The sequence below is a fragment of the Mugil cephalus genome, chromosome 7, assembly GCF_022458985.1.
Source record: "Mugil cephalus isolate CIBA_MC_2020 chromosome 7, CIBA_Mcephalus_1.1, whole genome shotgun sequence".
Lineage (NCBI taxonomy): Eukaryota > Metazoa > Chordata > Actinopteri > Mugiliformes > Mugilidae > Mugil > Mugil cephalus.
In genome coordinates this window covers 24,399,010-24,421,220 of record NC_061776.1, presented here as the reverse complement: position 1 = coordinate 24,421,220, position 22,211 = coordinate 24,399,010, and the positions used below count along the sequence as shown (strand labels likewise).

The 22,211-nt window shown below is 41.0% G+C and overlaps 1 protein-coding gene across 9 annotated transcripts in view; it reads right to left on the bottom strand.

The window, feature by feature from the left end:
- Positions 1-22,211, bottom strand: part of ctnnd2b (catenin (cadherin-associated protein), delta 2b) — a 154,200-nt gene that overhangs the window by 54,673 nt on the left and 77,316 nt on the right. For 6 of the 9 annotated variants that reach the window (XM_047589505.1, XM_047589507.1, XM_047589508.1 and 3 more), the window contains 8 exons: positions 19,264-19,298; positions 17,298-17,414; positions 9,401-9,552; positions 9,019-9,192; positions 7,761-7,906; positions 4,851-5,101; positions 4,087-4,218; positions 1,119-1,362 (listed from right to left, as the gene is read on the bottom strand). In XM_047589505.1, the coding sequence (XP_047445461.1) occupies positions 1,119-1,362; positions 4,087-4,218; positions 4,851-5,101; positions 7,761-7,906; positions 9,019-9,192; positions 9,401-9,552; positions 17,298-17,414; positions 19,264-19,298 (1,251 nt within the window). The remainder of the gene's footprint in view (positions 1-1,118; positions 1,363-4,086; positions 4,219-4,850; positions 5,102-7,760; positions 7,907-9,018; positions 9,193-9,400; positions 9,553-17,297; positions 17,415-19,263; positions 19,299-22,211) is intronic. The other 3 variants (XM_047589506.1, XM_047589512.1, XM_047589513.1) reach the window with 1 other exon arrangement.

Sequence of the window (22,211 nt, the reverse complement as noted above, 5' to 3'; positions counted from 1 at the left end):
CCTTCAGATGTAGCAGTGCAGATGTGTCGAAGCTACATAATGATGCCGGAGCAAAAAGAGTGAACAGATGATGCGAGTGCAATGTGCACAGAGAAAAAAAAACAAACAAACAACAACAACAAAAAAAAAAACACTTGGACAATGGGTGAAGGAAAGAGCAATGACTCCAACAACAACAGGAGTGACCTGTCCTGATGACACAGAAAACCCTTTTTAGTTTCCGGATGTTACATTATAATAAGCAGTTCAGTGCACAGTGACGTCCTCTTTAGAATGAATAAATCTGTACACAAAATAACATGTACAGCTTACACCTGAGCTGAAATGTCACAAGAGACACGTCAACTTTAATTAGACTGCCTCTATCTTTGGCAGGAAGTCTGTGCAGTCATTAGTGAGGAAGATGAAAATCCAAGACACAATCGGAATAATGTTTCAAACTTTTATCTAGGACAAAAGACTGATAAAAACAGCTATTACGCCATCCCTGGATGCGTCTCTCTTACAGTATTTTTCATCTGTCTGTCACTGTCTCTCCCTCTGTCTCTCTCTCACACACCCACACTCATACACTTTCCACATTAACTTGTCTGTTTACTGCACAGAACGCGTCTGTTTGCCACTGACAGAGAGGTGCTGCACTCCTCCAAGTGATAGGAAACTTTTAAATTGGACCTAGAGGTGTGCGCAGGCATTCCCACTGTACGGCAGTTAGAACGAGCCCAAACCCAAGGCAAACTAGAGAGGACAGTGAAAGATGTGGCGTGACGTGTGCCTCATACTAAAGCCCAGATTCAGCCTTATTATTGATTTATTTATTTATGTATTTTTACTGCTCTCAACTGTCAAATCCTGACAGTCAGTTAACTGTTGAGGCTCTAAAAATTGTTGGTGTTACCGTGTCACTCTTCAGCCTTTGACACAATGCGGTGGCCTTCAATTGAACTCTTTTTCCCCCCATATATCTATATATATATATATATATATGTTTAAATTTGGTGAATCTGGCCCTCAGTAAGTTCAGTGAAAGTGGAAAAGGGAGCAGAACAAAGGGCTTCATCAACAAGCCAGCACTTATTCTGAATAACAACATTTAGTTTTTTTTTTTTTTTTCTCACCTTGGGTCCTTCTGTATGCTGTCCACTGATGGGGACCGGCCCAGGGCGGCCTCAGGAGGAAGAGCAGGGCCCGACTTGCTGTAAGGCGACTCTGTGGACGGGCAGAACTGCAGGGTGCGGTACGGGTTGGCATAGTCAGCCGCACTGCCTCCTGTGGCAAAACTGCCTCTCTGAAAGGTGGCTGCGGCGCTCTGACTTCCTGTTCGCTGCAAGGGGATTGGATCGACACCGGGGGAAGGCGGGGCTAAAGTGGGAAGAGCAGCGTAGGGACATAGCAGATAGTTGAGGACCTCTTGGTACAGCTGGTTCACCACTGGGGTTTGATGTAGCCAAGGAGAGGCAGGGAACCCCAACACAAGGAGGTACGTACACACACAAGCAACAAGAACCGCAGCACCAATGGAGCAAAAACGACACAAAAGAAAATGTGTGAAAGGAGAAGAATAAGAATAAAATTCATGGAAAAAAAAATGAAAGCAACAAGGAAATGCAACAGATAAGGTAACTGACGGTGAAAATGTCAACTCACCACCTCTTATTTTTTGGTAAAAAAATAAAATAAAAATCACATGCAGTGACTTTATGTGATGATGAAAAAATAAATAAATAAATAAAGTTGTTGTCTGGAAATTGTGAATTAACTGAACCAAATTTGAATTCAAAATCGGCTGCTAATAATTGAAAAAAAAGTTGCTCAAAACCAAAAACACACGAATATTATACATTTTAAAATTATCAGTGCAAAGTTAGGGGCAATAGAGGACATCACTGTAAGATATTTTCGAGATCTTTTATTTTTTAACTATGCTGTTTTTTTGAACATTAAGGAAGGCATGGCAGCAGTGTGTTAAGTGTGTTAAGTATGTTATTAACACCAGCCAGCTAGCTGTTGCCAGAGTGGTGCTCATTTGCTACTTTATGTCAGTGTGCAGACTGAGGCTATTCTAATCAGAATATGAATCTGGTATCAATTTGGTTTTCATTATGGGCCACATTTCAGCCGATACAGAGAAAAAAAAAACACATTCTGCAACCGATGAGAGCCACTTCCTTGAAATGTAAAACGTCAATTGGAAGTTGATTGGCCCAACAAATATTCACTGGATCATAATCAGTTCCCAACAGAGTGACTAGACTTTCTGTGCTCTGGGGGGGAGTCGAGCTAACTTCCAGACTGAAGTCGTATCACATGTACTTCTCAGAATGATAAGCTATTTGTTTTACTCTGCTTCAGTGGTGCATACTACTGAACACACTTTAAGTTTATCAAATTACCCCTGACTAATTCCCACATAGCAAGGGTTCAGAGCCTCGGGGCAGTCGCCCAGTTGGTTGGCTCACTGCGATAGCTATGAGAGCACCAGTAAAGTCCAAGCTTCACACAGAGAGCGGAATTGTCTACTTGTTAAACAGCACTTCAGGAACCATTTGGGCATGATAGTCAACACGAGTACGGTGGCTTGCTGTGAGGGAGGCGAGCCGGGTCATTGCTTTGTATGCATGTACATCTGTGTGTGCGTCGAGGTAACTACAGGGACCTCGATAAAGTCTGAGGAAATTCACCTGCGATGTGAAGTCAGGTGTGAAGTGGCTGCTGCTTGTTTCCATCTCTGATCGTCACCTTGACTGTCTGAACTGACCTTGAAAGCCAGATTCTGTTTTGAAGCTGGAGATGGTCATCGAGCTATTCTGATGCATCGAAGTGGCGTATCAGTGTACATATAGAGCTGGCATTACAGAAATGACCTGAAATCTTTGAATTATCAGTTTGAAGCTCCACAATTTGTTATAAAAAGCCTCTCTCCGTGTGTGCATATTTTTCTTCATAGAAGCGTTCATCGCTGAGACGACCAAACCAGCGGCAAGAGTGTCAACAACATTTTAGGACACGCTTGATTTGCTTCGATTTCAAAGCACCCAAGCTAACGCCCATGGGATTAATTGAGATTAATTTTCAGCCTTGAAACTAATTAGTTAACAGACTGTGACTGAAAGACAAATTGCCATTGAGACCCCAATTGGATTTGCCTACCTGATCTGGTAAATAACGCTACATGATCAGATGGAACGAAGAATTCTCTTATGAATGTCAGCCTTGAATATACCTCTGCGCCATTAAAAAACAGCTGCCTTCTGACAGAGGCCAGACTGAGCCCTTTTCTGCTGCTCTTTTAATGCTGCGTCAATTTCAGCGGCCACTTTCTTCACAGTATCATGTGATGTCTTCTACTCACAGTTGTTTTTTAAATGTGGAGGGTTCAGCAGGTGAATTATGACACGCTGCTGCTATTTATAAGCCAACATTCATCTTAACAGTCTCTCTATCATCTCAGATTCTCCTCCATGTTGAGTCCCATCCACTATACTGCTTTCTAATAAGGCACCTTCAGAAACGGTTTCTGAGATACAGCTAACTGTGAGCAAGTCATTTTATAATGACCAAGTTGTAAGAAAAGCGGAGGTACTGCAGTAATTTAACAATAACATCTCACAAGAGAGTCGTTAAAAATAAATGAATAAATAAAAGGGCTAAATTAAAGTAGAACAAGAAGAGATAGCCAAAGTTTTATTATGTGCCAAGCTCCCAAAAATCCCTACATTTCCCATAGTGCACCTCTTTTATTAGAATTTACCTCTCTGCTAAATGCCTGTATCTTCTGCCATGCTACTAAAAATGCCCATTTAATCTCTGCTACAGCTTTATTTGTATATTCATCTTGTTAATATTGAACTATATATATAGTATTCCTATTTTTATTAATGAGTTGTTAAAAATCACGACTCCATGTGACTTCACAAAGCTGTTAGCATACTGTCATATCACATTTGAATATTCAGCCTCTATTTGTCAAACCTCCCGTCTACTCCCCCTGTCTCTGGGATTCAGTTTAAAAAAAATCAGTATTTTGGCATTGCTTCCACAATCTAAACACTTAACTCCTGTCTCTATAGCCCCATCTCTGCTCACCTTGTCCTCTAAGGTTGGGTTTGGTATATACTCTGTCTTCGTAGATGGGGTCGATGTGGTGTTCAGGGGACTGCAGGGGTCGCAGCTCAGAGCCCAGGTGACTGTGCTGGCTGCTGTAGGAACCTCTGGAGCCTGCAGAACACACAGAGGTAGATGTCAGACATAGTTTCAAAAGGTCTGATGTACAGGGAATATCATGGCCATCAAATGGCTCATTAGACAACAACACGTTCAGTGGTATTGTCTTTGAAACTGTTGTTTGAAACAACAGTAGAAATGCCTTTGTGTTTCATGCTTTCATGTATATAGCTATAATGATGTGACATACACATATATAAAAAGTTGCTAATGAATTATTGTCAATGAATTTTTCTTCACGTTATGGTTACTGGGCACAATTTTGGGCATTTTTGATCCAGCCACATAATAAATCACTTCTTTCTACCTTTTGAATAGCCCACAGCGAAGCCAAAGCATCTTAACGTTGGGAGTATATTGTAAAATCGGAATATTGGTCAATTGTGATGACATGAAGTGACTTAAAATTAATCAATTAAAAGATGATTCAGAATTTATAATCCCAGAGATAAAAAAAAACAACAACAACAAAAAAAAAAGCATTTTAATATAACACAAACCGAACATTATGGACTAAAATTTTCAATGATCTGCATGTTCAACTAAAATAGGTATTTTCAAGACTTGTTTCCATGACATGATGGCACACAACCACACATGAAAAGTAGTAATCAAAGTGTCTTAACCTCTACCTGCCAGGCTACCAGGCCTTTGCAGGGTTGCGTTGGCGTACAGCTCATGGGAAATCTTGTAGCTGTCAGCCCCGATGTGATGCAGCATGCGCTTGGTGGGCGACAGGGTGGCATAGCTTCCAATTGCAGAGCTGAGCTGGTGGATGGGTGACGAGGTGTGGTTTCCCCCTGGGGAGGCTGACATCGGGAGAGGGGAGGAGGAACCGCCGGCACCTGATGCTACCATGTTGATGGGCGATGAGGTGCTGCAACAAACAATTTTACAAAGTCCATTTAGATTAGATTAGACAGATACTTCATATATCCCATGGGAAATTCCGTGTCCAGTAGCTTATCGCATAGAAACAGATCTAAAGATATTCAAGTTATATAATATTGTGAATAATGCTTGTAAAAAATATACAGTATCGGCCGCAATAACCACAGTCCAGTTGGTTCCTCAGGGGGACGCATTGTACAGTCTTATGGTCTAAAAGACAAACAACCTCCTCAACCTGTACATGGAGCAGGACAGAGACAGCAGCCTGTCACTGAACAAGCTTCTCTGCCTGACCATGGTGTTGTGTAGAGGGTGATGAACCTGGACTGGAGTTTGCTTAAGGTCCTTGCCTCTGCCACTGATATCAAGCCCCTTCCACAGAGTCCACCTTCTGTATCAGTTTGTCCAGCTGTGAGGTTCCCTTCTTCTTTGTCCTACCTCTGCAGCACACCACAGCATAGAAAAAGACACTGGCAACGATTCACTCAAATGATCTGGTAGAGTAGCTTCCAGCAGATATTAAACAATCTTAACCTCCTGAGGAAATAGAGATGACTCTGACCTTTTTGGATACCGGGTCTATGTTAGCTGACCAGTCCAGGTTGTGTTCCCACTGTAGACCCATGTACTTATAGGTCTGAACCACCTCTACACACTCCCCGTTGATGGTAACAGGCTGAGGTGGGGCCTTCCACTGCCATCTCTTTGGTTTTAGCTATAGAGACGAAGGTAGTTTGCTTTGCACAACGAGACAAAGTTGTTCACCAGATTCTTGTAGTCCTGCTCCTGTCCAGCCCTGTAACACCACACAATTGCAGTGTTGTCTGTGAACTTCTGCATATGACATGACCCTGTGCTGTAGCTGGTGAATAGGAATGGACGGAGCACAGTCCCATGCGGTGCTCCACTGCTGCTGACGATGTAAGGATGGACTTCAAAAGATGAAAATGTAATGAATGCATCATGGAACATGTAGGACAGCACGTCTGGAGCTTGAATGTTTTTGTTAAAAAGGAACAGCAACAGAAATGTAGATGTGTTGGCATCTATGGAGGGCAAAGCAAAGCTTAGTCAACAGAAGCATTTCGGGTGAGGTTAAGATGAAGACAGTAGGCTCAGCCAAATGTCAATAAAGTACACACTGTCTTCAATTATTTCTACTGTTTTTATGACAGTGTATCTGGATCCAGGCCACTCTGGGGAATCCTCAGTGCTTTGATCTTCCAAACTTTCCTACAACATCTAGACTGACAGCTATCTAAAGAGCAGGCTCCATCCTCAGGGCCTGAGGTTTGCTTTGGAAGGGATCTGGCGATGGGTCCGGCCTCTCCTGGTCAGATCTAGGGATGGCTCATACCACACAGATCATCCATTACCTACCTGTATTCATATAATCCATCACAGATATTACACTAATACGGCAATAATTAACACTTTTATATTATTTCATCTGTGTCACACATTATTATACTATTGCTATACCATAACCACTATATCCACCATAGATGAGCAATGGCATTTGTTTATCCTTTTTGTCTCTCTTTCATACACTTTTCTTTATTCCCCATCTCTCTTATCTTTATATACATATACACACCTTCCAGATTCACTATGCACCCACACAACACAGCAAACCCTTACACACACACATAGCACAAAACCTGCTATGGTTTGTTGATGTCCTGTAAGAGTTTCTGTTAATTGTGTTCAGTAAAGGAAAAAGCAATACCTTGATCACCTTTTTTCTTAATGACTATTTTAACCCTGATTTAACAACAAAGCCACACACAGTTACTCCAAAACCACTGGCTGGACATGCTTTATACATTTCATGAGTGTGGTGCATTATAAACAAATCAATAAAAATAAATATAACCAATTGATTAGAGAGAGATTATATTCCCCTACCCCCCACCCAAATTCTATTCTGCTTTGGGATCGCCGCTTGCATTTAAAATAACGCTCTGTGGGTTTGAACAACATTTGGCTACACAGCGTGAGCTTGTAAAGACTGGCCCACCAACAGTCTGCTACTTCATTAGGGGGTTTGTTGTTTGTCAATTCAAAAGCCGTGCTTGGGGACTTTCATCAAAGATTTATCGCTGATGAGATGAGCTGTAAACCCCTCCAATAGATACATACTGCACGACCTGTGTGGCGCCTTTAATTGTGTGGGAAAAACTTATTGTGCAGAAGAGAGACTGAAGAAATCCCTCTAAAAAGCCAAATAATTATCATATTAAGTCATTAGAAATGCAAAATGAGGACAGAACGTTGTACCAAGACCACACGGTTTTAGTTTAGTCATGTATTCAAATGTTATCTGCAGTGCATCTGTTGTAACACTCATTATGGCTCTACTCAAATTGCTTTTTGCTTGTTTCTGTTCGAATGCAGTTGGGCTGAGGTATAATGAAGTGTGAAGCAAAAGCATCAGCACTGGGGTCTTACACAGTGTAACAGGGGACCGGTTAGAATGTGTTTTTTTAAAGCCAGACATGTGAAGTAATTGTTGAGCCACTAGTATTGATCCTCAACCCTACCAACCTACTGCAGATCTATTCTACGGTTCTTAGGGGACAGTAAAATAATTACATAACCTGCTCCAGTGAGGCTTTATCGAACCAGACTGAAACGGAACCAACCTGTAGGACTTGGCGAGGCGGCTGGGTGACTGTTTGGGTGACGACACCCTCTGTAGAGTGGCGTAGCTGGGCATGTCGGCGGAGGCTGATCCCAGGCGCTGCAGCTTTGTAGGAGATCCCACAGCCTGAAGAGGGGAGCTTACACGCTGTAACGCAAGATTTGTACTTCATTAAATGGGAATGTCACTCACTTTAAATATTCATCTTGTCTCCTTATTCATATCATTATTTTTCAGAGGGATGAACAACTCCCTGCGGAGCTGGGAAATCAGAGAGCAGAAACTCTAATCTGTGGTAACATCCTGATGAAGAGCTGGGGGTTACCAGACCAAACATGAAGGGATGACTCCTTCTTTTACAACCAAGTGAACGTGAAATGTGGCTGCAAGCAATGGGCCGCCAAATTAAGTTCCCTCAAAATTCTAAACATGCATTTTCTTTTGGTGCCAAATGAGGGAATAAGCTGCAGAAATATTTACGAGGCAGCTGCAGAACATTTTAAAACCATATGGATGAATGGGGTCAAGTTCTGAGATCTTCAAATGTGATAAATTTGATTAACACTGTTGATAAAATGCTAAAGTTTTAGCCCAAAGACTCATCACATTGCAGGGGAAAAAAAGAATAACAAACTGAATCCATGTTTGGTGCATTGTGGCTGTACTGACGCCACAGCCCTGATAAGCGACTACTTGAAAATATTATAAAGCATCTGTTGCCAAATGAAGAACAGATGAGTTTCTCTCTATTTGCTACCACAATAGTTGAAATGTGAACAGAATTTGGAAACCACCTCATTGTACTGACAACATTGGCCCAAAATTCAACTAGTTCACCACAGAATAGCTGTGTGGTTCAGTGTGTGTCCAGAGTTCCCAGATTTTCACATTTGCGCACAAAAGGCTTTTTCTTTGACTTGTCAGCATAACTTTGTCAGGAATTGATGTTATTTGGCAGAGATGAGGCTGGACTGTGAGACTCAATCTCAACAATTAGCTGATTAATATGGGATAAATTGACTCTGCTGAAACTTTCGTGGGTCTCCCACCCACAAAAATGACTATAGTGTGGTAGGAAGAGTGAATGTTTAAACTACTAACTGTAAAACACTTTTTTTCCCAGGCTATTGAAGACTATATAATATTAAAGAGATAAAATATATCTTCTATAATATACTCAGTGTTTTAGAACCATACATAAAACCCTTTCTCTTTGGTTGCATCAGGCTGTTCACAATAACCTTTACAGGGCTCCATACCTGTGCAGGTAAAGTGGCACAGGAGTAATACATGGGCGGTCCAGCGGGTGCTGTTCCGCCATCGGTGGGCATGTGGAAGGCGCTGCCAAGTGCCTGCTGGGCAAATGAGTCTCTCTGGGACTGACAGGGGGAGTCTGTGCCGGCTAACTGGGCAGCTGCACGGCTGGACGTCACCTAGAGAGGGCAGAGGAGAGTGGGGGAGATACGCGAGAGGCAGAGGTGGAGCAAGAAAAAAGGCCAGAATTAGGTGAAGGTGGAGGTTAGGAGAAGGCACTGGACAGGAGAAAGAGGAGTGTAGAAGGTAGAGGGACAAAGAAGCAGAGGCGTGCAAGAAAGTGGCCATGAAGAAGGAAAGTAGGAGAAGATAAAATGAAACAAGCACCTGATTGTAGCTGTGAACCGCCCCTCCGACCTGCCCGCAGCGACTCGTGACTGATTCCCCAAGTGTCAGCCCCTGATTACTATGGTAACCAGCCGCCGCATAGGCATCCTGGTTGTTGAGCTGCAACGCACTTTGGGACAGCAGTCCTTGTCCTGATGGGAAAAAAGAAAAAGAACAATTAAGCATAAAAGGCTGATGAGAACCATCGAAGGATGTGATCATTGATCTGGTACGCTGAAGGAGCACACAATCAGACAAAGGTTTCTTAAATTCAATATACCCTTCTTTTCCTCTATGAGGAGACTAAATGAATGTTGGTTAGGAGTAAGAGAGGAACCATTTCCAGGCGGCTTACTTCTGTAACTGTCTGTGTGTATAGATTTGTTTGGCCTTGAAGGCGTTTTGTAACCCAGTTTACAATCCACACATATTATACAATGTATTTCACTATTATGGGAAAAAAAGAAGGAACAAGTATAACTGTCAGTTTGTAACAGACCTTAAAACAAAGGGAAGAAGAGGCAAGGAGAAAGCACATTGAAAGCTAAAATAGAATTAAATAGCTTTCCAGCTCTCCAGTATTAAGACACCCATTTGCTTTTTACCTACTATGTTATTCCAGCCTCTCTCCACTCTCATCCCCTGTCATCCCTAAATCCTGACCTTGATTTATAACACACTCTTTTCCTGGATTCTTTTCCCACTCTTTCAGTCTCTATCACTTCCTTTACTCATGTCTCATGTCTCTCTTTCTCTGCCCCCTATGTCTGTGTATAATTTAACAAGGAACGTGAACAATGAAACTTTAACAAACTCCCTCAAGGATGCAGTGAGATAATCTGATCCAATCTGTTGCTGTTAAGAGCTTGGCAATGTGTTCACTTTCTTGCACATCTTTGACCAAAAAAGATTAGCTTAGATTTGTTAAGAAGGACTTCTAAGTTCAAGAAATACATGTCATGGTACTGACATTTAAAATTTTTCCGTCCCTTCAGGTATAGCTGTTTGGATTTTCTGTTGTAATGTTTGGTTTTCCTTGTTTCCTGTTTTATTTTACCTACTATATTTCAGTAGTTGTATTTCCTGTCTTTGTCTGTGTTCTCTCCACTTATCCTCAAGTCTCCTTGCATGTATTCCCTTGCTGTTCCCTTTTGACATGTCCTAGGGTTTTCTCGCTCTTGGAATTTTTTTGACTTCTTTTAGTTTCTCTGATTATTCTGAAGCACCTTTCGTCAGACCATTTTCCATTAGATTACCCTTTTGCTTGGACTCAAGTTATGTTACATAGAGCAACACTTTATGTAACCACTTAGTTAAACTGATTCATGGCATTTCACACAGCCTCATTTGTGTGTTTTTTTGCCCTTGGGTTCAAACTTTGTTAAACCAATATGTCTAACAACACTTCAGAGAAATGTTATGGAGAACTTAAGTTTGTCACATTTCTTGCTAGCTTTTCCCCAAGGTTTTCCATTCAAAGATGTGGTCCTCTTCCTTTGAGCTGCTTCAAATCCGTCACACGACCCAGTCACAGCAACAGTTTTGACAGCGAAATTGCTGACCAAGATTAATTACTTCCAACAGCAGTACTGTGATGGGTGATTTTTTTTGAGAAGGAAAAAGTGATTAGCCCTAAGCTTTGATAGTAATACTTCATCATCGCCACTTTGACATGCAAATTCACGTCTGTTGCAAACTGTGAGTGCTGACCTTTAAGAGGGACAGAGTATTCAAATTAAAGGGGGATAAACTTTATTAATTATTTAACCCCTCTCCCCCCTCTTTCTCACCAGCATTGGACATCCAGCTACAAAGTTAGACTGTGGTAATCTGTCAGCATACATACACAATGATATATTTACTGTTTCTTTACTCCTTTTGTGAAATATTGCCATTGGCTCAGCTCAGTCCCTGAGCTCAGTACCTGACACAAGTTCAAAATAATCAAAATATATTTATCTCAATGTTTAACACACAGATACTGTAAATCTTCCAACGTCAGAGCCACGCCACTTTTACACAGGAGAAAATAAACTTGATTACAAGAACAGGTTCCTACTTTTGAATCTTGTGGGATCACGCATCGTATCCAAATTGTAGACCTTTAGAGATCAAAAACGTCACTTTTTTTATGGTCTAAAATTCAGAAAATCTAATTCAAACCTTCCCTTTAAGGAGCTGCAGATGCCCTGGTATGAATCAGGCTCTCACAAACATCAAACGAACTCTACAGCCCATTATGTTTCATGCCTGCAGTCCATTTGTGAAAACGGATGTAACCTATTTTCAGAAGTTTGTTGTGAAACTCTGCAGATCTTCATGTCTCACTCTGTGATTAAAAACACAGTGGGAGGTTCATTGTATGCACGAACCTGAAAAAAATAAAATAAAATACTCTCAAATATTTGGCAGACATGTTTTTGCCCAAAAAGAAAAGTAATAAATGTAAATTAAAACTCAAATTAATATAATAATGAATGTCTGCCACTATAATTATTATTATTCATTACTATAATTATTAACCTCTTCCACTCAACTTCTAACATCTAAAATAATTGACATATTAAAATGTGACTCAGTTCAGTTCAGTTCTTAACAGAGTAACTCCAGACCAGCTGAAGAAGTCGGCCTGTCCTCCAGACTAGGTCTGAAAAAAGCGTCAACATATCTGACTTTGTTTTTGCATTAGATCAGAGCTGTAAAGGTTAACAGCAGATTTAAACCATAGACTGTATATGAATATGGACAATGCATCCCCACTTCCTTTCATTGGCCCAACTGATATTTATTATTTGGGATACAGGTAGCACCATCTTGGCAGTCTGGAGCCAGAGTCTGTCCAGTACAGGCCGAGGGTGGAGTCATGGAGAGCTGCAATATTGTTGACCCGCCCACCCTATACAAGGGAATATTGGATTATAGACACTTATTTGTTTAATGAATGAATTTAAAACGTTGCCATTGGATATATGGATGCAGTTAATGGTAAATGGTTTGCATTGCGCACATCTAAGGTAGGAAAACTCCAACTCTTCAGCAATCTTTGTGATTTGCTCATGGGTCATTTTATTTCCACCATAAACATGCAAACAAAGGCGCTTGCAAATGACTGCACATCCTGTGTTGTAGACTCTAAACCGTGAATGTGCCTTGGTGGTTCATGAAATCTGAAGATAAATTAATTAAAAATTCTGTGGCAGACAGGAGGACAGAAGGGCTGGAGAGCGAAACCTCTCCCATTCCTCTTATTAAAGTTCTGTTTAATTTTTGAAACACTCTTTATTAATTTCCTTTCAAGGATGATGGCAATGATTTGCCTAATAAACTGCCTTAATTACAGAAACCAAACTTTTTTTTTCTTTTTTTTTTTTACCCAATATGTCATTTCAAATATGATTGTCCCTAGCAGCAGCAGTAATGCATTGAGCAACGGTGCAGACACGGTAGAGCCACATCTGCTGCAGCCTTTCTGACAAAGTATTCACTGCACTGAAAAATAGGTTTACCGCACTACATAAATGGTGACTAGTTTAATAAAATCCTAGCACTCGCTATTCATGCTGTGCTCAGGCTTCACAAGCTCTCAAACCCGATGATCAGGTTCCATCACGCATTTAAGGATAATCTTCAGACATTTTTGTCTCTGATTTCAAAGTGCATTCACTGTACCACGATTATACACACGATCTCAAACACATAATTGTACAGGGATGTAAAATACTCACTAATGCGTCTGCCAGCTGGTCTGCAAAACGCCAGTCTAACCAAGTACTTACTCAAGAGAAACGCAAGAGCCGAAGGTTAAATAAACAATGTCTGGGGAGATGCAGTCACCGCAGTCAACACAGTCAACACAGCCAACACAGGGATCTGTTCTTCAGAAAAACTGTCTAAAAGTATTACACGTGTTTGAAATCAACCCCTGATTAGTCTGCAAACACTCTGTGAGGCTTAAGAGTGGATCTGGATACCTATTCACATTTCAGGATAATGTTATTCTAACTTCTGTTCAGAGCAATGCACGGATAATTAATCCTCAAATTGTTTAGAAGAATGAATATGGGGCTCAAAACTACTACTCAGTAGTCAGGGGTCTGCATAAAAGCATTCCTGAGCTGTTCTCTGTCCACACTGGTTAAACTCTACCAACAGTCTAAGAATCAAACGAAAAGCAGCAACAGGAGACAAAAAGAAACGTTGCTTGTTTTGGGTTATTAAAGAAGAAAGAAATTCTAGTGCCAGTGGTCAATATCCGCCACACTGGGCAGATAAAATCAGCAGCTAACGGCAAAAAGGAGTCACTGTGGATGAGAGACAACAAAGCTCAACCAAGTGAGAAGTCACTGTGCGGTATAGCCAATGTTTCCTGTAGGCGGTGTGTCTGGTGAATCCGCATTATTTAAAATGTGATATTAAGCTAAGGGTGATGGCTGGAGTTTACTGGGTTAATGCCTGTGTGTGTCCAGTATGGACTCATCTCGTGCGAGTACATGCATGCACAGTCTCACACACAGGCATCATGTAACATAGGAGATTGTACTCTAGGCTTCCTTCCGATGGACTCACACACTCAAACCAGATGTGTGTGTGTTCAAAGCCCGGGGATGTTTTCCACAGTTTTTGTTTGCCACTTTAGGTGGACTTCATATGGGTGGTGGAGCCCTCAGGGAAGCTAATGGCCTCATAAATACATTATCGCTCAGATGGCAAACACTGAAGGCTCCACTGCATCCATCTGATGTGAGTGCATGTGCGTGTGAAGAAGAGATAGAGGTGTATTAGTGTATTAGGAGGAAAGTCATGGGGTGTCATATGAAGGTCTCTGTCTGTGAATTTTGATACCTGTTCAGACCTGAGTGAATGCACACACACACACACACTCAGTGTGCTCAGCTAACTCCTGCGCTGTGATATCATGCATGAACATACACCACATCTGCATACCTGCATGAGTGCAGTCGTGCACATTGTGACTTGAGCTTACTTAAGCTCATTCTTTTTCTTTCTTTTAACTTTGTGACCAGCATTCTCCATTGACCTGCATTAATGTTTCATCAGTTGCCTATTTTTAGACACCCATTGGAAGTGTGTTGAGTCTGGAAAACACACATAAAACTGCATGCGCACTATCAAATAGCTGCGTACAGAGCAGCCACATACACAAGGATTAGCATGCGCAGTGGCAGGGCTCATTACCATGAAGCAGCATGAAGCATGAAGACACTTGATGTACTCTGCTCCTGTGGCACGCTAATCTGTTCAGCAGCTTGAGTAGTCATTGATTTGTATGTGCACGCATGTGTGTGTGCGTTGCAGGCATGTGCATACATATCTCTTCATTTGCACTGTATGCATCTAAAATGCATCTTCATACAGCATGTATTTAGACCCGTACATGTTTGTGTGGTCATATTGTATGTTTGGACTTTGGAGTAAAGTAAAGCTATGTACTTTTGTCTTACATGCACTATGGGGTTGGACATTCATGCATTCATGTCAAAGTCAGAATTTAGAAAAGGGAAAGTTTAATTTGTCTAAAGGTTTTGACAGAAAGTACGCCAGAGTACGGCAATAGGATGGATGAAACATGGATGTCTCATATTAGCCGAAGTCTGTCCTTTAAAAGTAATTCAGCGCTGCAGTTTAATCCTGGGCAATATCGAACAACTGTCACTCATCTTTATTACTTTTTGTTCAATTCATGCTCCTGAACTGTAGCAGCTACAGTAGCAGTATGCTTGGCAGGCAGTCAGCTAAAATTCATGCCTTTTTATTTACAGCACTGTGATCTTTAGATATGGTGGGATGGATCTCCCCAGCCCAAACTAGTGAAGTCAAGTCAAGGGGCTCATTTATTTCACAAGGTCCCTGCTTGGTTTTGCTTGTTGTGACAGTGAACACCTGAATAAGTCAGTGCCTACTGAGTAATGAGAACACTTGCAAGGCATGAACATGGAAATTGTTCCCATCTATCCCATATGAAGTGAATGCGACATTACTCCTGGTGAGCTACTTTTACCTGTTAAAGCTTGTTCCTGGAGCCAGAGCTGACAAAGATCAGTCCATTCCTCAATTAAACCTTGACCAACCTGCTGTTACTAGCTCGGGCTGTTAATACCAGTAACTATGGAAAATGGGACACACTAAATGTGCAATTAAGTCTAAAATATCTGACCTTTTGGTCAGTCTTTCTTTCTTCACCTGTTTCTTGCTCTGCTTGTCTCATCTGCACAGCCATACTTTCTCTTTTTATTTATTTATTGTTTTCACTGTCAGTGGTTGGTTGCATAATTGTTATTTAGATACATTAAATTTCAAAGAAAATTACCATTTTCCAGTTACCAGTTTTGTGTGCCTGTCTGTGAGTGCATGTGCTCATTAGCAGCTAATGCATGCAGGTGTTTTTTTCCTCCATGCCTCAGTATGCGGTATATGCCCATGTGCCTGTCTGTACAGTAGTTGCGTGTTTGTGTGTGAGCCTCCCCCCTCTGCGCTGTGAACAGCAGGGCAGCTGACACCTTGGTGAGGATGGATTAGCATATCAAACTACTGGCCCTACTCTGCATGTCCCCTCTGTCCCCTGGGGTCGAGTATGGAAAAGACATAGATATCCGCATGTAAAAAAAGATGAGAGTAGAGCAGAGAGGCACAGGATGTTAACAATGCTCATGATGAATTATCATTCATCTCCACTAGTGTTTTAAAACTATGAGTTTGTCACACCGTGGTGAGGGCGTCTTGTCTTGGGGTTGTTCTGTCCTGTCATTTCCTGTTTTATTTTGAAAAGTAACGCTCCTCTCGTTTCAGGCCACTTGCCCTTCCTCATGTGTCACAAGTCTGATTGTCTTCCCTGATTCCTGATTGTGTCCACCTGTCCCCTATTTCCCTCCATGTGTTTAAGTAGTCTGCGTTCCCCTTGTCTTGTGCCAGAGTGTTGTCGTTGTCAACTTGTTCTCGTGCCTTGCTTCATGTTTTCAACCAAAGAATTTCCAAGTAAGCCTGTGAATCCTCTCGGAGAAATAGTTTTTGTTTGTCTAGTCCTTTCTTAGTTATTTCCTCAGTTCTGAGGTTTCCTCCATTCGGAGTGTTTTGTTTTTAATTAGTGATTTGTTTTCTTCGATTTGTATTTCCTCCTTTTGGAGAGTTTTTGTTTTCACTGATTAGAATTACGTCCAGGAATTTTTGTGGCCATTTGTTTGTCCCTCTGTGAGGGATCTCTGAACATTCCAATTAAACCCCCTTTGTCATCTCTGCATACTGAGTCCTGAGTTCTGCTTCGAGTCCCGGCCTGACACAGTTCATGTTGTTCCTTTTTCGATCACTGTTATTTTCTTTGAAGGAGCTTGATAAACCAGCTGCATGCTCTCTGTCCATTGGACAAATTTAACTAGAGATATATGGAAGCTGTGAGATAAAGAGAAAACTAAACATCTTTTGTGTATAGTCTTATAAATTTTCCTTGAATGACTGTTGTGTTTCAGTGGCAACATACAAGTGATGGAACTTGTGGATTATATGCATAAAATTAGTGTATTGTGACCAGATGCACTATCATAGTAGGTAAAGAAATCAGTGAAAACTACTTGAGAAAAGAAAGTGTCTCAGGATTTCACACATTTTGTTCTGTTAATTTAGGGAAGCACTGAACACATTCCTTCCCAAACCATATTGCTGGTTTTGTGAACCACATTGTCTTTGTGAATTCACACACACTCTGCAGGTTAATGAGCCAAACATGGACTCTACAGCTCTGCAGGGATATCCATTCTGGCTGCTTTTTGATTGCATTTTTATCTATCCCTTTCTAAGGAATCCTTCTTGTCTGTTTCTCAGCAGAGAAAACTGCATGCAGAGGAGGTTTTCTCAAACTTTTTTTTCACTGTGACATCAATCTTACTGTCTCCTGTAGAAGTGTCTTGCGAGTCCAAGATTCCTGACTCCTGGAGGGATCGGATGCAGGAGTCCACCAGCTCCAGGCCTGTCGTCAGCTCCTCCTCTATGTCCTTCTGCCCATCTGCATGTGTGTGAGAAATGGGAAAAAAAAACACATGAGAGGAAAGAAAATCTGTTTCCACTGCTACAGCCACAACAGAGATGGCTATAAACTATGAACAAGACCACATATATGAAGTCCCACTGAGCCTTGCTCTATATTCATTGTTCGTGAACCCTTCCAGCTACAAATGTGGTAACTGAAGAACCACAAAGGTTATTTGTAGAAACCCTCTGAATATAACTCATTGCATTTAAATATATAGTACAAAACCTTTGTTTTGTAGGGGTTTGTCAGGGCTATCGTATTAAAGACATGGTTATGGTTATAATCAATAATTTTAGTTAATAAGCAATCAGTGATTTGTTGACCCATCCATCCACCCCAAGGTGACACGTCTTTTTTTTTTATTCTTTTTTTTCCCCCTTGAGCAAAACATTGAATTGCATGTTTTATATTTTCTAATAAATATAAAAACCTTACAGTTGTACCTAAATACAATACTTAACAGGCTCCAACCCATCCAGGAGCTTTTGAGGCTTCTGCCCAGATTTGCCTATTCAAATACAGTTAGAGCAGACTGAAAATTCATTGTCATTCAACTCCTGATTAATAACTAAAGAAATGGTCTCAGTCATGTCTCACCACAGAGCAGTATGCAAGGGTGAAATTCAGGCCAAGGGTAAAAACCTGATACTGCAGCAACAAATCTTGTGGGATTGAGGTCCACCTTGGGTACTGTTATTCTGTCAGGCAGCCTGATAACATGGCCTGTGCATTCAGGTTGGAGAGAGCTGCCAAGTGGGATAAAAGCTTACAAATGAGTCTTTGGAGCAACATTAATCTCTTATCGAGATGGAGAGAGAAACAGTAATGGTAGAGGCCTTAGTCGGTGGATTTAGGAGGCTGATTTTATTGACCCTGACTGACGCAATTTGCAGACTGATGATGTCGATGCTGTTGGTGAAACATTTCTAGTGCTGTCTGCAGCATTACGCTGGATTTACTCTGGCTCTCATATATAACAGCCAAAAGTCATTTTTAAACCTGTTTGATCCAGAGCTGATGGGTTTTTAAAGATTTGTGAGTGATGATGAGATCAGAAGGTCTGATTGGAGTGAGGAAGGGGTTTCTTGCTTTGTGACAGAGTAAATTTAGTCTAGTGGTTGAGCAGCATTGATGAAGATGGCAGCAGAAACTGCAAGCCTTCAGTATGAAAAGTTTCAGCCGCAAAACCTCTGGGTTCTTCTGTCAGTCACCTCTTTGTTGCCAGAGGTCGCCAACCCTGCACTCAGATAATCAATCTAATCTAAGCACCCTACACATCTCTGAGTGACTGACAATAAGGCAGAGAGACAGGCTTAAGTGTTATGCTTTGGCAGTGTTTTTTCCAACTAATATGCTGTCAAAGAAGTTGTCAAGCCCAGAGAGATGCCTTAATTTGCCTTTCAAATCATCTAAAGCCCTCACAGTCATTGATTCCTGTTGTCCTTTATGGAAAACATTTCCCATCTGGCACTCCACACTGGTTTAACTAAATGCTGAGAATTATTTGCAAATGCCGTTTGACCTTTGCTCACCCGTCTAAAGTGGATAGGTCTGGTAAGGGATTTTGTATTTGAACAGACCTGCTTTTTTATTGTTATTATTATTAATATTTTTTTACTTGAGTTTAAGTATGGAGAATGTGGGTTTTGAGGATTTAACTACAGCAGCCACCACATTCCATTGTAATGGACTTCATCAGTCTATTGTGTAATTGGCGCATGATGGAAGGGTGTTACAATGGCAACGAGAGTAATAAGCACAATCGGCAATGTGCAGCACTGGAATGCAAACAATGGAGTGCAAAACATAAAGGAAATATTACCCTGGTTGTTCCAGCGAAACTTCTCGTCTGCTGAGCTGCAGGAGGAAAACAACAGAAAGAAGACATTGTTAGAAATATGAGCAAGAACAAAATAAATTATACAGGAAGTTTTTGTTTGGGAGATGTTTGTTTGAGCAAGAGCAGAATGACTCAACCCTTTAATGGCATTCCATTCAGCCTCCCATGCTATCATGTCTATTTTCTAATTCATTTTCTGTAACTGCTTGTCCTATGGAGGGTCACAGGGGGGCTGGAGCCAACCCAGCTGTCTCCAGTCTATCGTAAAGCTAACACAGAGAGACAGACAACCATTCACAGTCACATGACCACCTAGGTTTAGAAGTTTAGAAACACCTAACAAGCATGTCTTTAGACTGAGGGAGGAAGCCGGAGTACCTGGAGAGACCTCGGGTCCAAACCCAGAACCTTCTATTCTCAAGAAAAACACACAAAACAGACCAGACAGAAAACAGGAATATCACAGAAAATGCTTTTATTTATTATTTATTTATTTTTTACAATCTTTAATGATTGTGCACTGCTGTATTAAACTGAATTTGTGATGTTTGTCACCTTCGGCTGTAGGATGACAAACAACAGGGTGCTGTGCTTTGAGAAATTTCTTCAATACCTCTGACACCGAAACCCTCCCAAAAACCATTATATAAGACACAATCCAAAGCACAATTTTGTCAGGCTGAAAACAAGATTGTTTTTGGACGTTTCTTTTGGAGAAACAAGGATTGATTGATTGTTCTTTTTTTCCCCCCCAAGCGACGCTGTTATCTTGACATATGAAAAAATTCGGAAAGGCGAGCATGAAGGGATCAGATATATATATATATACTCCTAAAAGACCAGAGAGGACAGTTCTAGTGTAAGCCTATCTATCAATAAATAAATAATGACTGTATTATAGAGTGTATAGTACAGAAAAAACTGCATTCTCTCTGTATAGCAAAGGTGAGCTCTGCGTATGAGAGGGCAACACCAGTACAGCTCCATAAAGGGGTTGTTCTACTTTATTGTGGCAGCTAATGAACCACTTTTCTTTGAATTCTAACACAGCCACATGCTATGTACAGTAGTTATGGGTATGTCTTTCCAGTTCAGTCTGCAGACGACTGCATTGTTGTTAGTCCCAAAGAAGCAATGTGTGTAATTGTTGGGTTAATCTGGTCGTCTTAGATATCATTAACTGTTTAACTTGTACAAGTAAGTACAAAGAATTAGAGTACCAGAACTAATGACTGAACTAAAAACATGTCTCCAGATGTTCTTCAATTCATTTACCAAACACAAATCTGTATAGTCCTCAAGTACAACAAACCACTGAAGCCCCTTTCTCAAGTTTTGAAATACCACAGTGATTACAAACTGCAGACACATTTATCAGAGGCTCTCAACCACCAGCACACACAGTCACACACTCACAACTCAGAGTTCACTAATTCACGAATTGTAAGATGCTCACTGTAAGTTAATGACAGCAACGTTAGGAGATAAGTACCTTTGAATTTCTGTCCATCTGTCGATGTGACCAAGCTCATCACGCTCCATCATGTTACCTTCACAGCAAGGCTGTAAATGGCTGCAGCTACTTACAGTTGAGTCAATACTGAGGACCAATCCAAACCACATTAGCCACCCTGATACCAACCAAGACATATAATTATATAAGTAGGCTGCAGGCACAATGCAGTACGGATAATTAGCTGCCAACAAGTAGAGCAGCTCAGTATAGTGTGACTACACACACTGTATATATCAGATACTCTTAATACCTTGGGACAGAATACATAAAAGCATCATTGTGCTGCTCCTCTGAAGAGTTATAGCCACAAGATTTATTCCCTGAATCCTCTTTTCAGGCCTGCTGATGAGAGGTCTTGAGAGGTCTTTGAATATATTTCACATAAACATCTGCCTCAACCAGTGGATGAACCACCACTCACTGATAGGATGAGGGTACCAAGAGGTTGTTTACTCCTGCCTGCAAGCATTAAAAAGTAAACTGGGAGATGAACAAGGTTTGCATGTGCGATAAACATGCTGTAATTATAATATACCACTTAATGAGGTAGTTAATTCAGAGAAATTTTATTTAAAATAGGGTGTGTGTGTGTGTGTATATATATATATACACACACACACAGCAGCATATATATATATATATAAGATATATCAGATCAAGGTTTTTGCTTGGTACCAGACTGTAAACATATTTATTTCTGCTTTAAATTTGGCATTTCTACTCATATCTCACTATCTGTGGGCATTGAAGCCTCGAGTGGACATTACAGGAACTGCAGCTTTTAATACTTCACTGTTTAGCCACAAGGGTTGCTTCTTGCCAATGAAGCAAACCCAAAGTTACACTTTCTTTTTGTAACAAGCAGAAATTTAAAATTCCATAAACATTTCGGTCTTAATAATAGCCAAACAACCAGATGGTTGTAACTTCCTGTTTGTCATGTGGAAGTGAGAGTGGTAGCAAAATTCTGAACTAACACAGCTGGAAAGCTAACGTGTATTTCTCAAAAACTGCAAGTGTTCAGCAAAAACCTTTGCATGATAAAACAGACAAGGTTTTCTCCTATCACTGTCAGGTAGGATGTGGAAAATGAATAGCATTTTGGTATGAAATCCTCCACCTCGGTAACCCCGTACCTCTATAGCCGGGGTGACAAATTCTATTCACTTCCTGCAAACACTGAACAGATGCTATTAAATCATCCCATTGATTACACATACTGCATGTGTGTAAGCAGTGTGTGACGGATCGCGAGGGGGAGTCAAGCGGTACATGTTAATGGGACCCTCTGTCAGCACAGCAGACTCCTCATTCATCAGGCTTTATTATACCATAAAAACACCACGCACGTGCACAAACACATGATCTGTAAGGAGCACATAAAGGACATAAATGCGTGACACAAGGCAAGGAG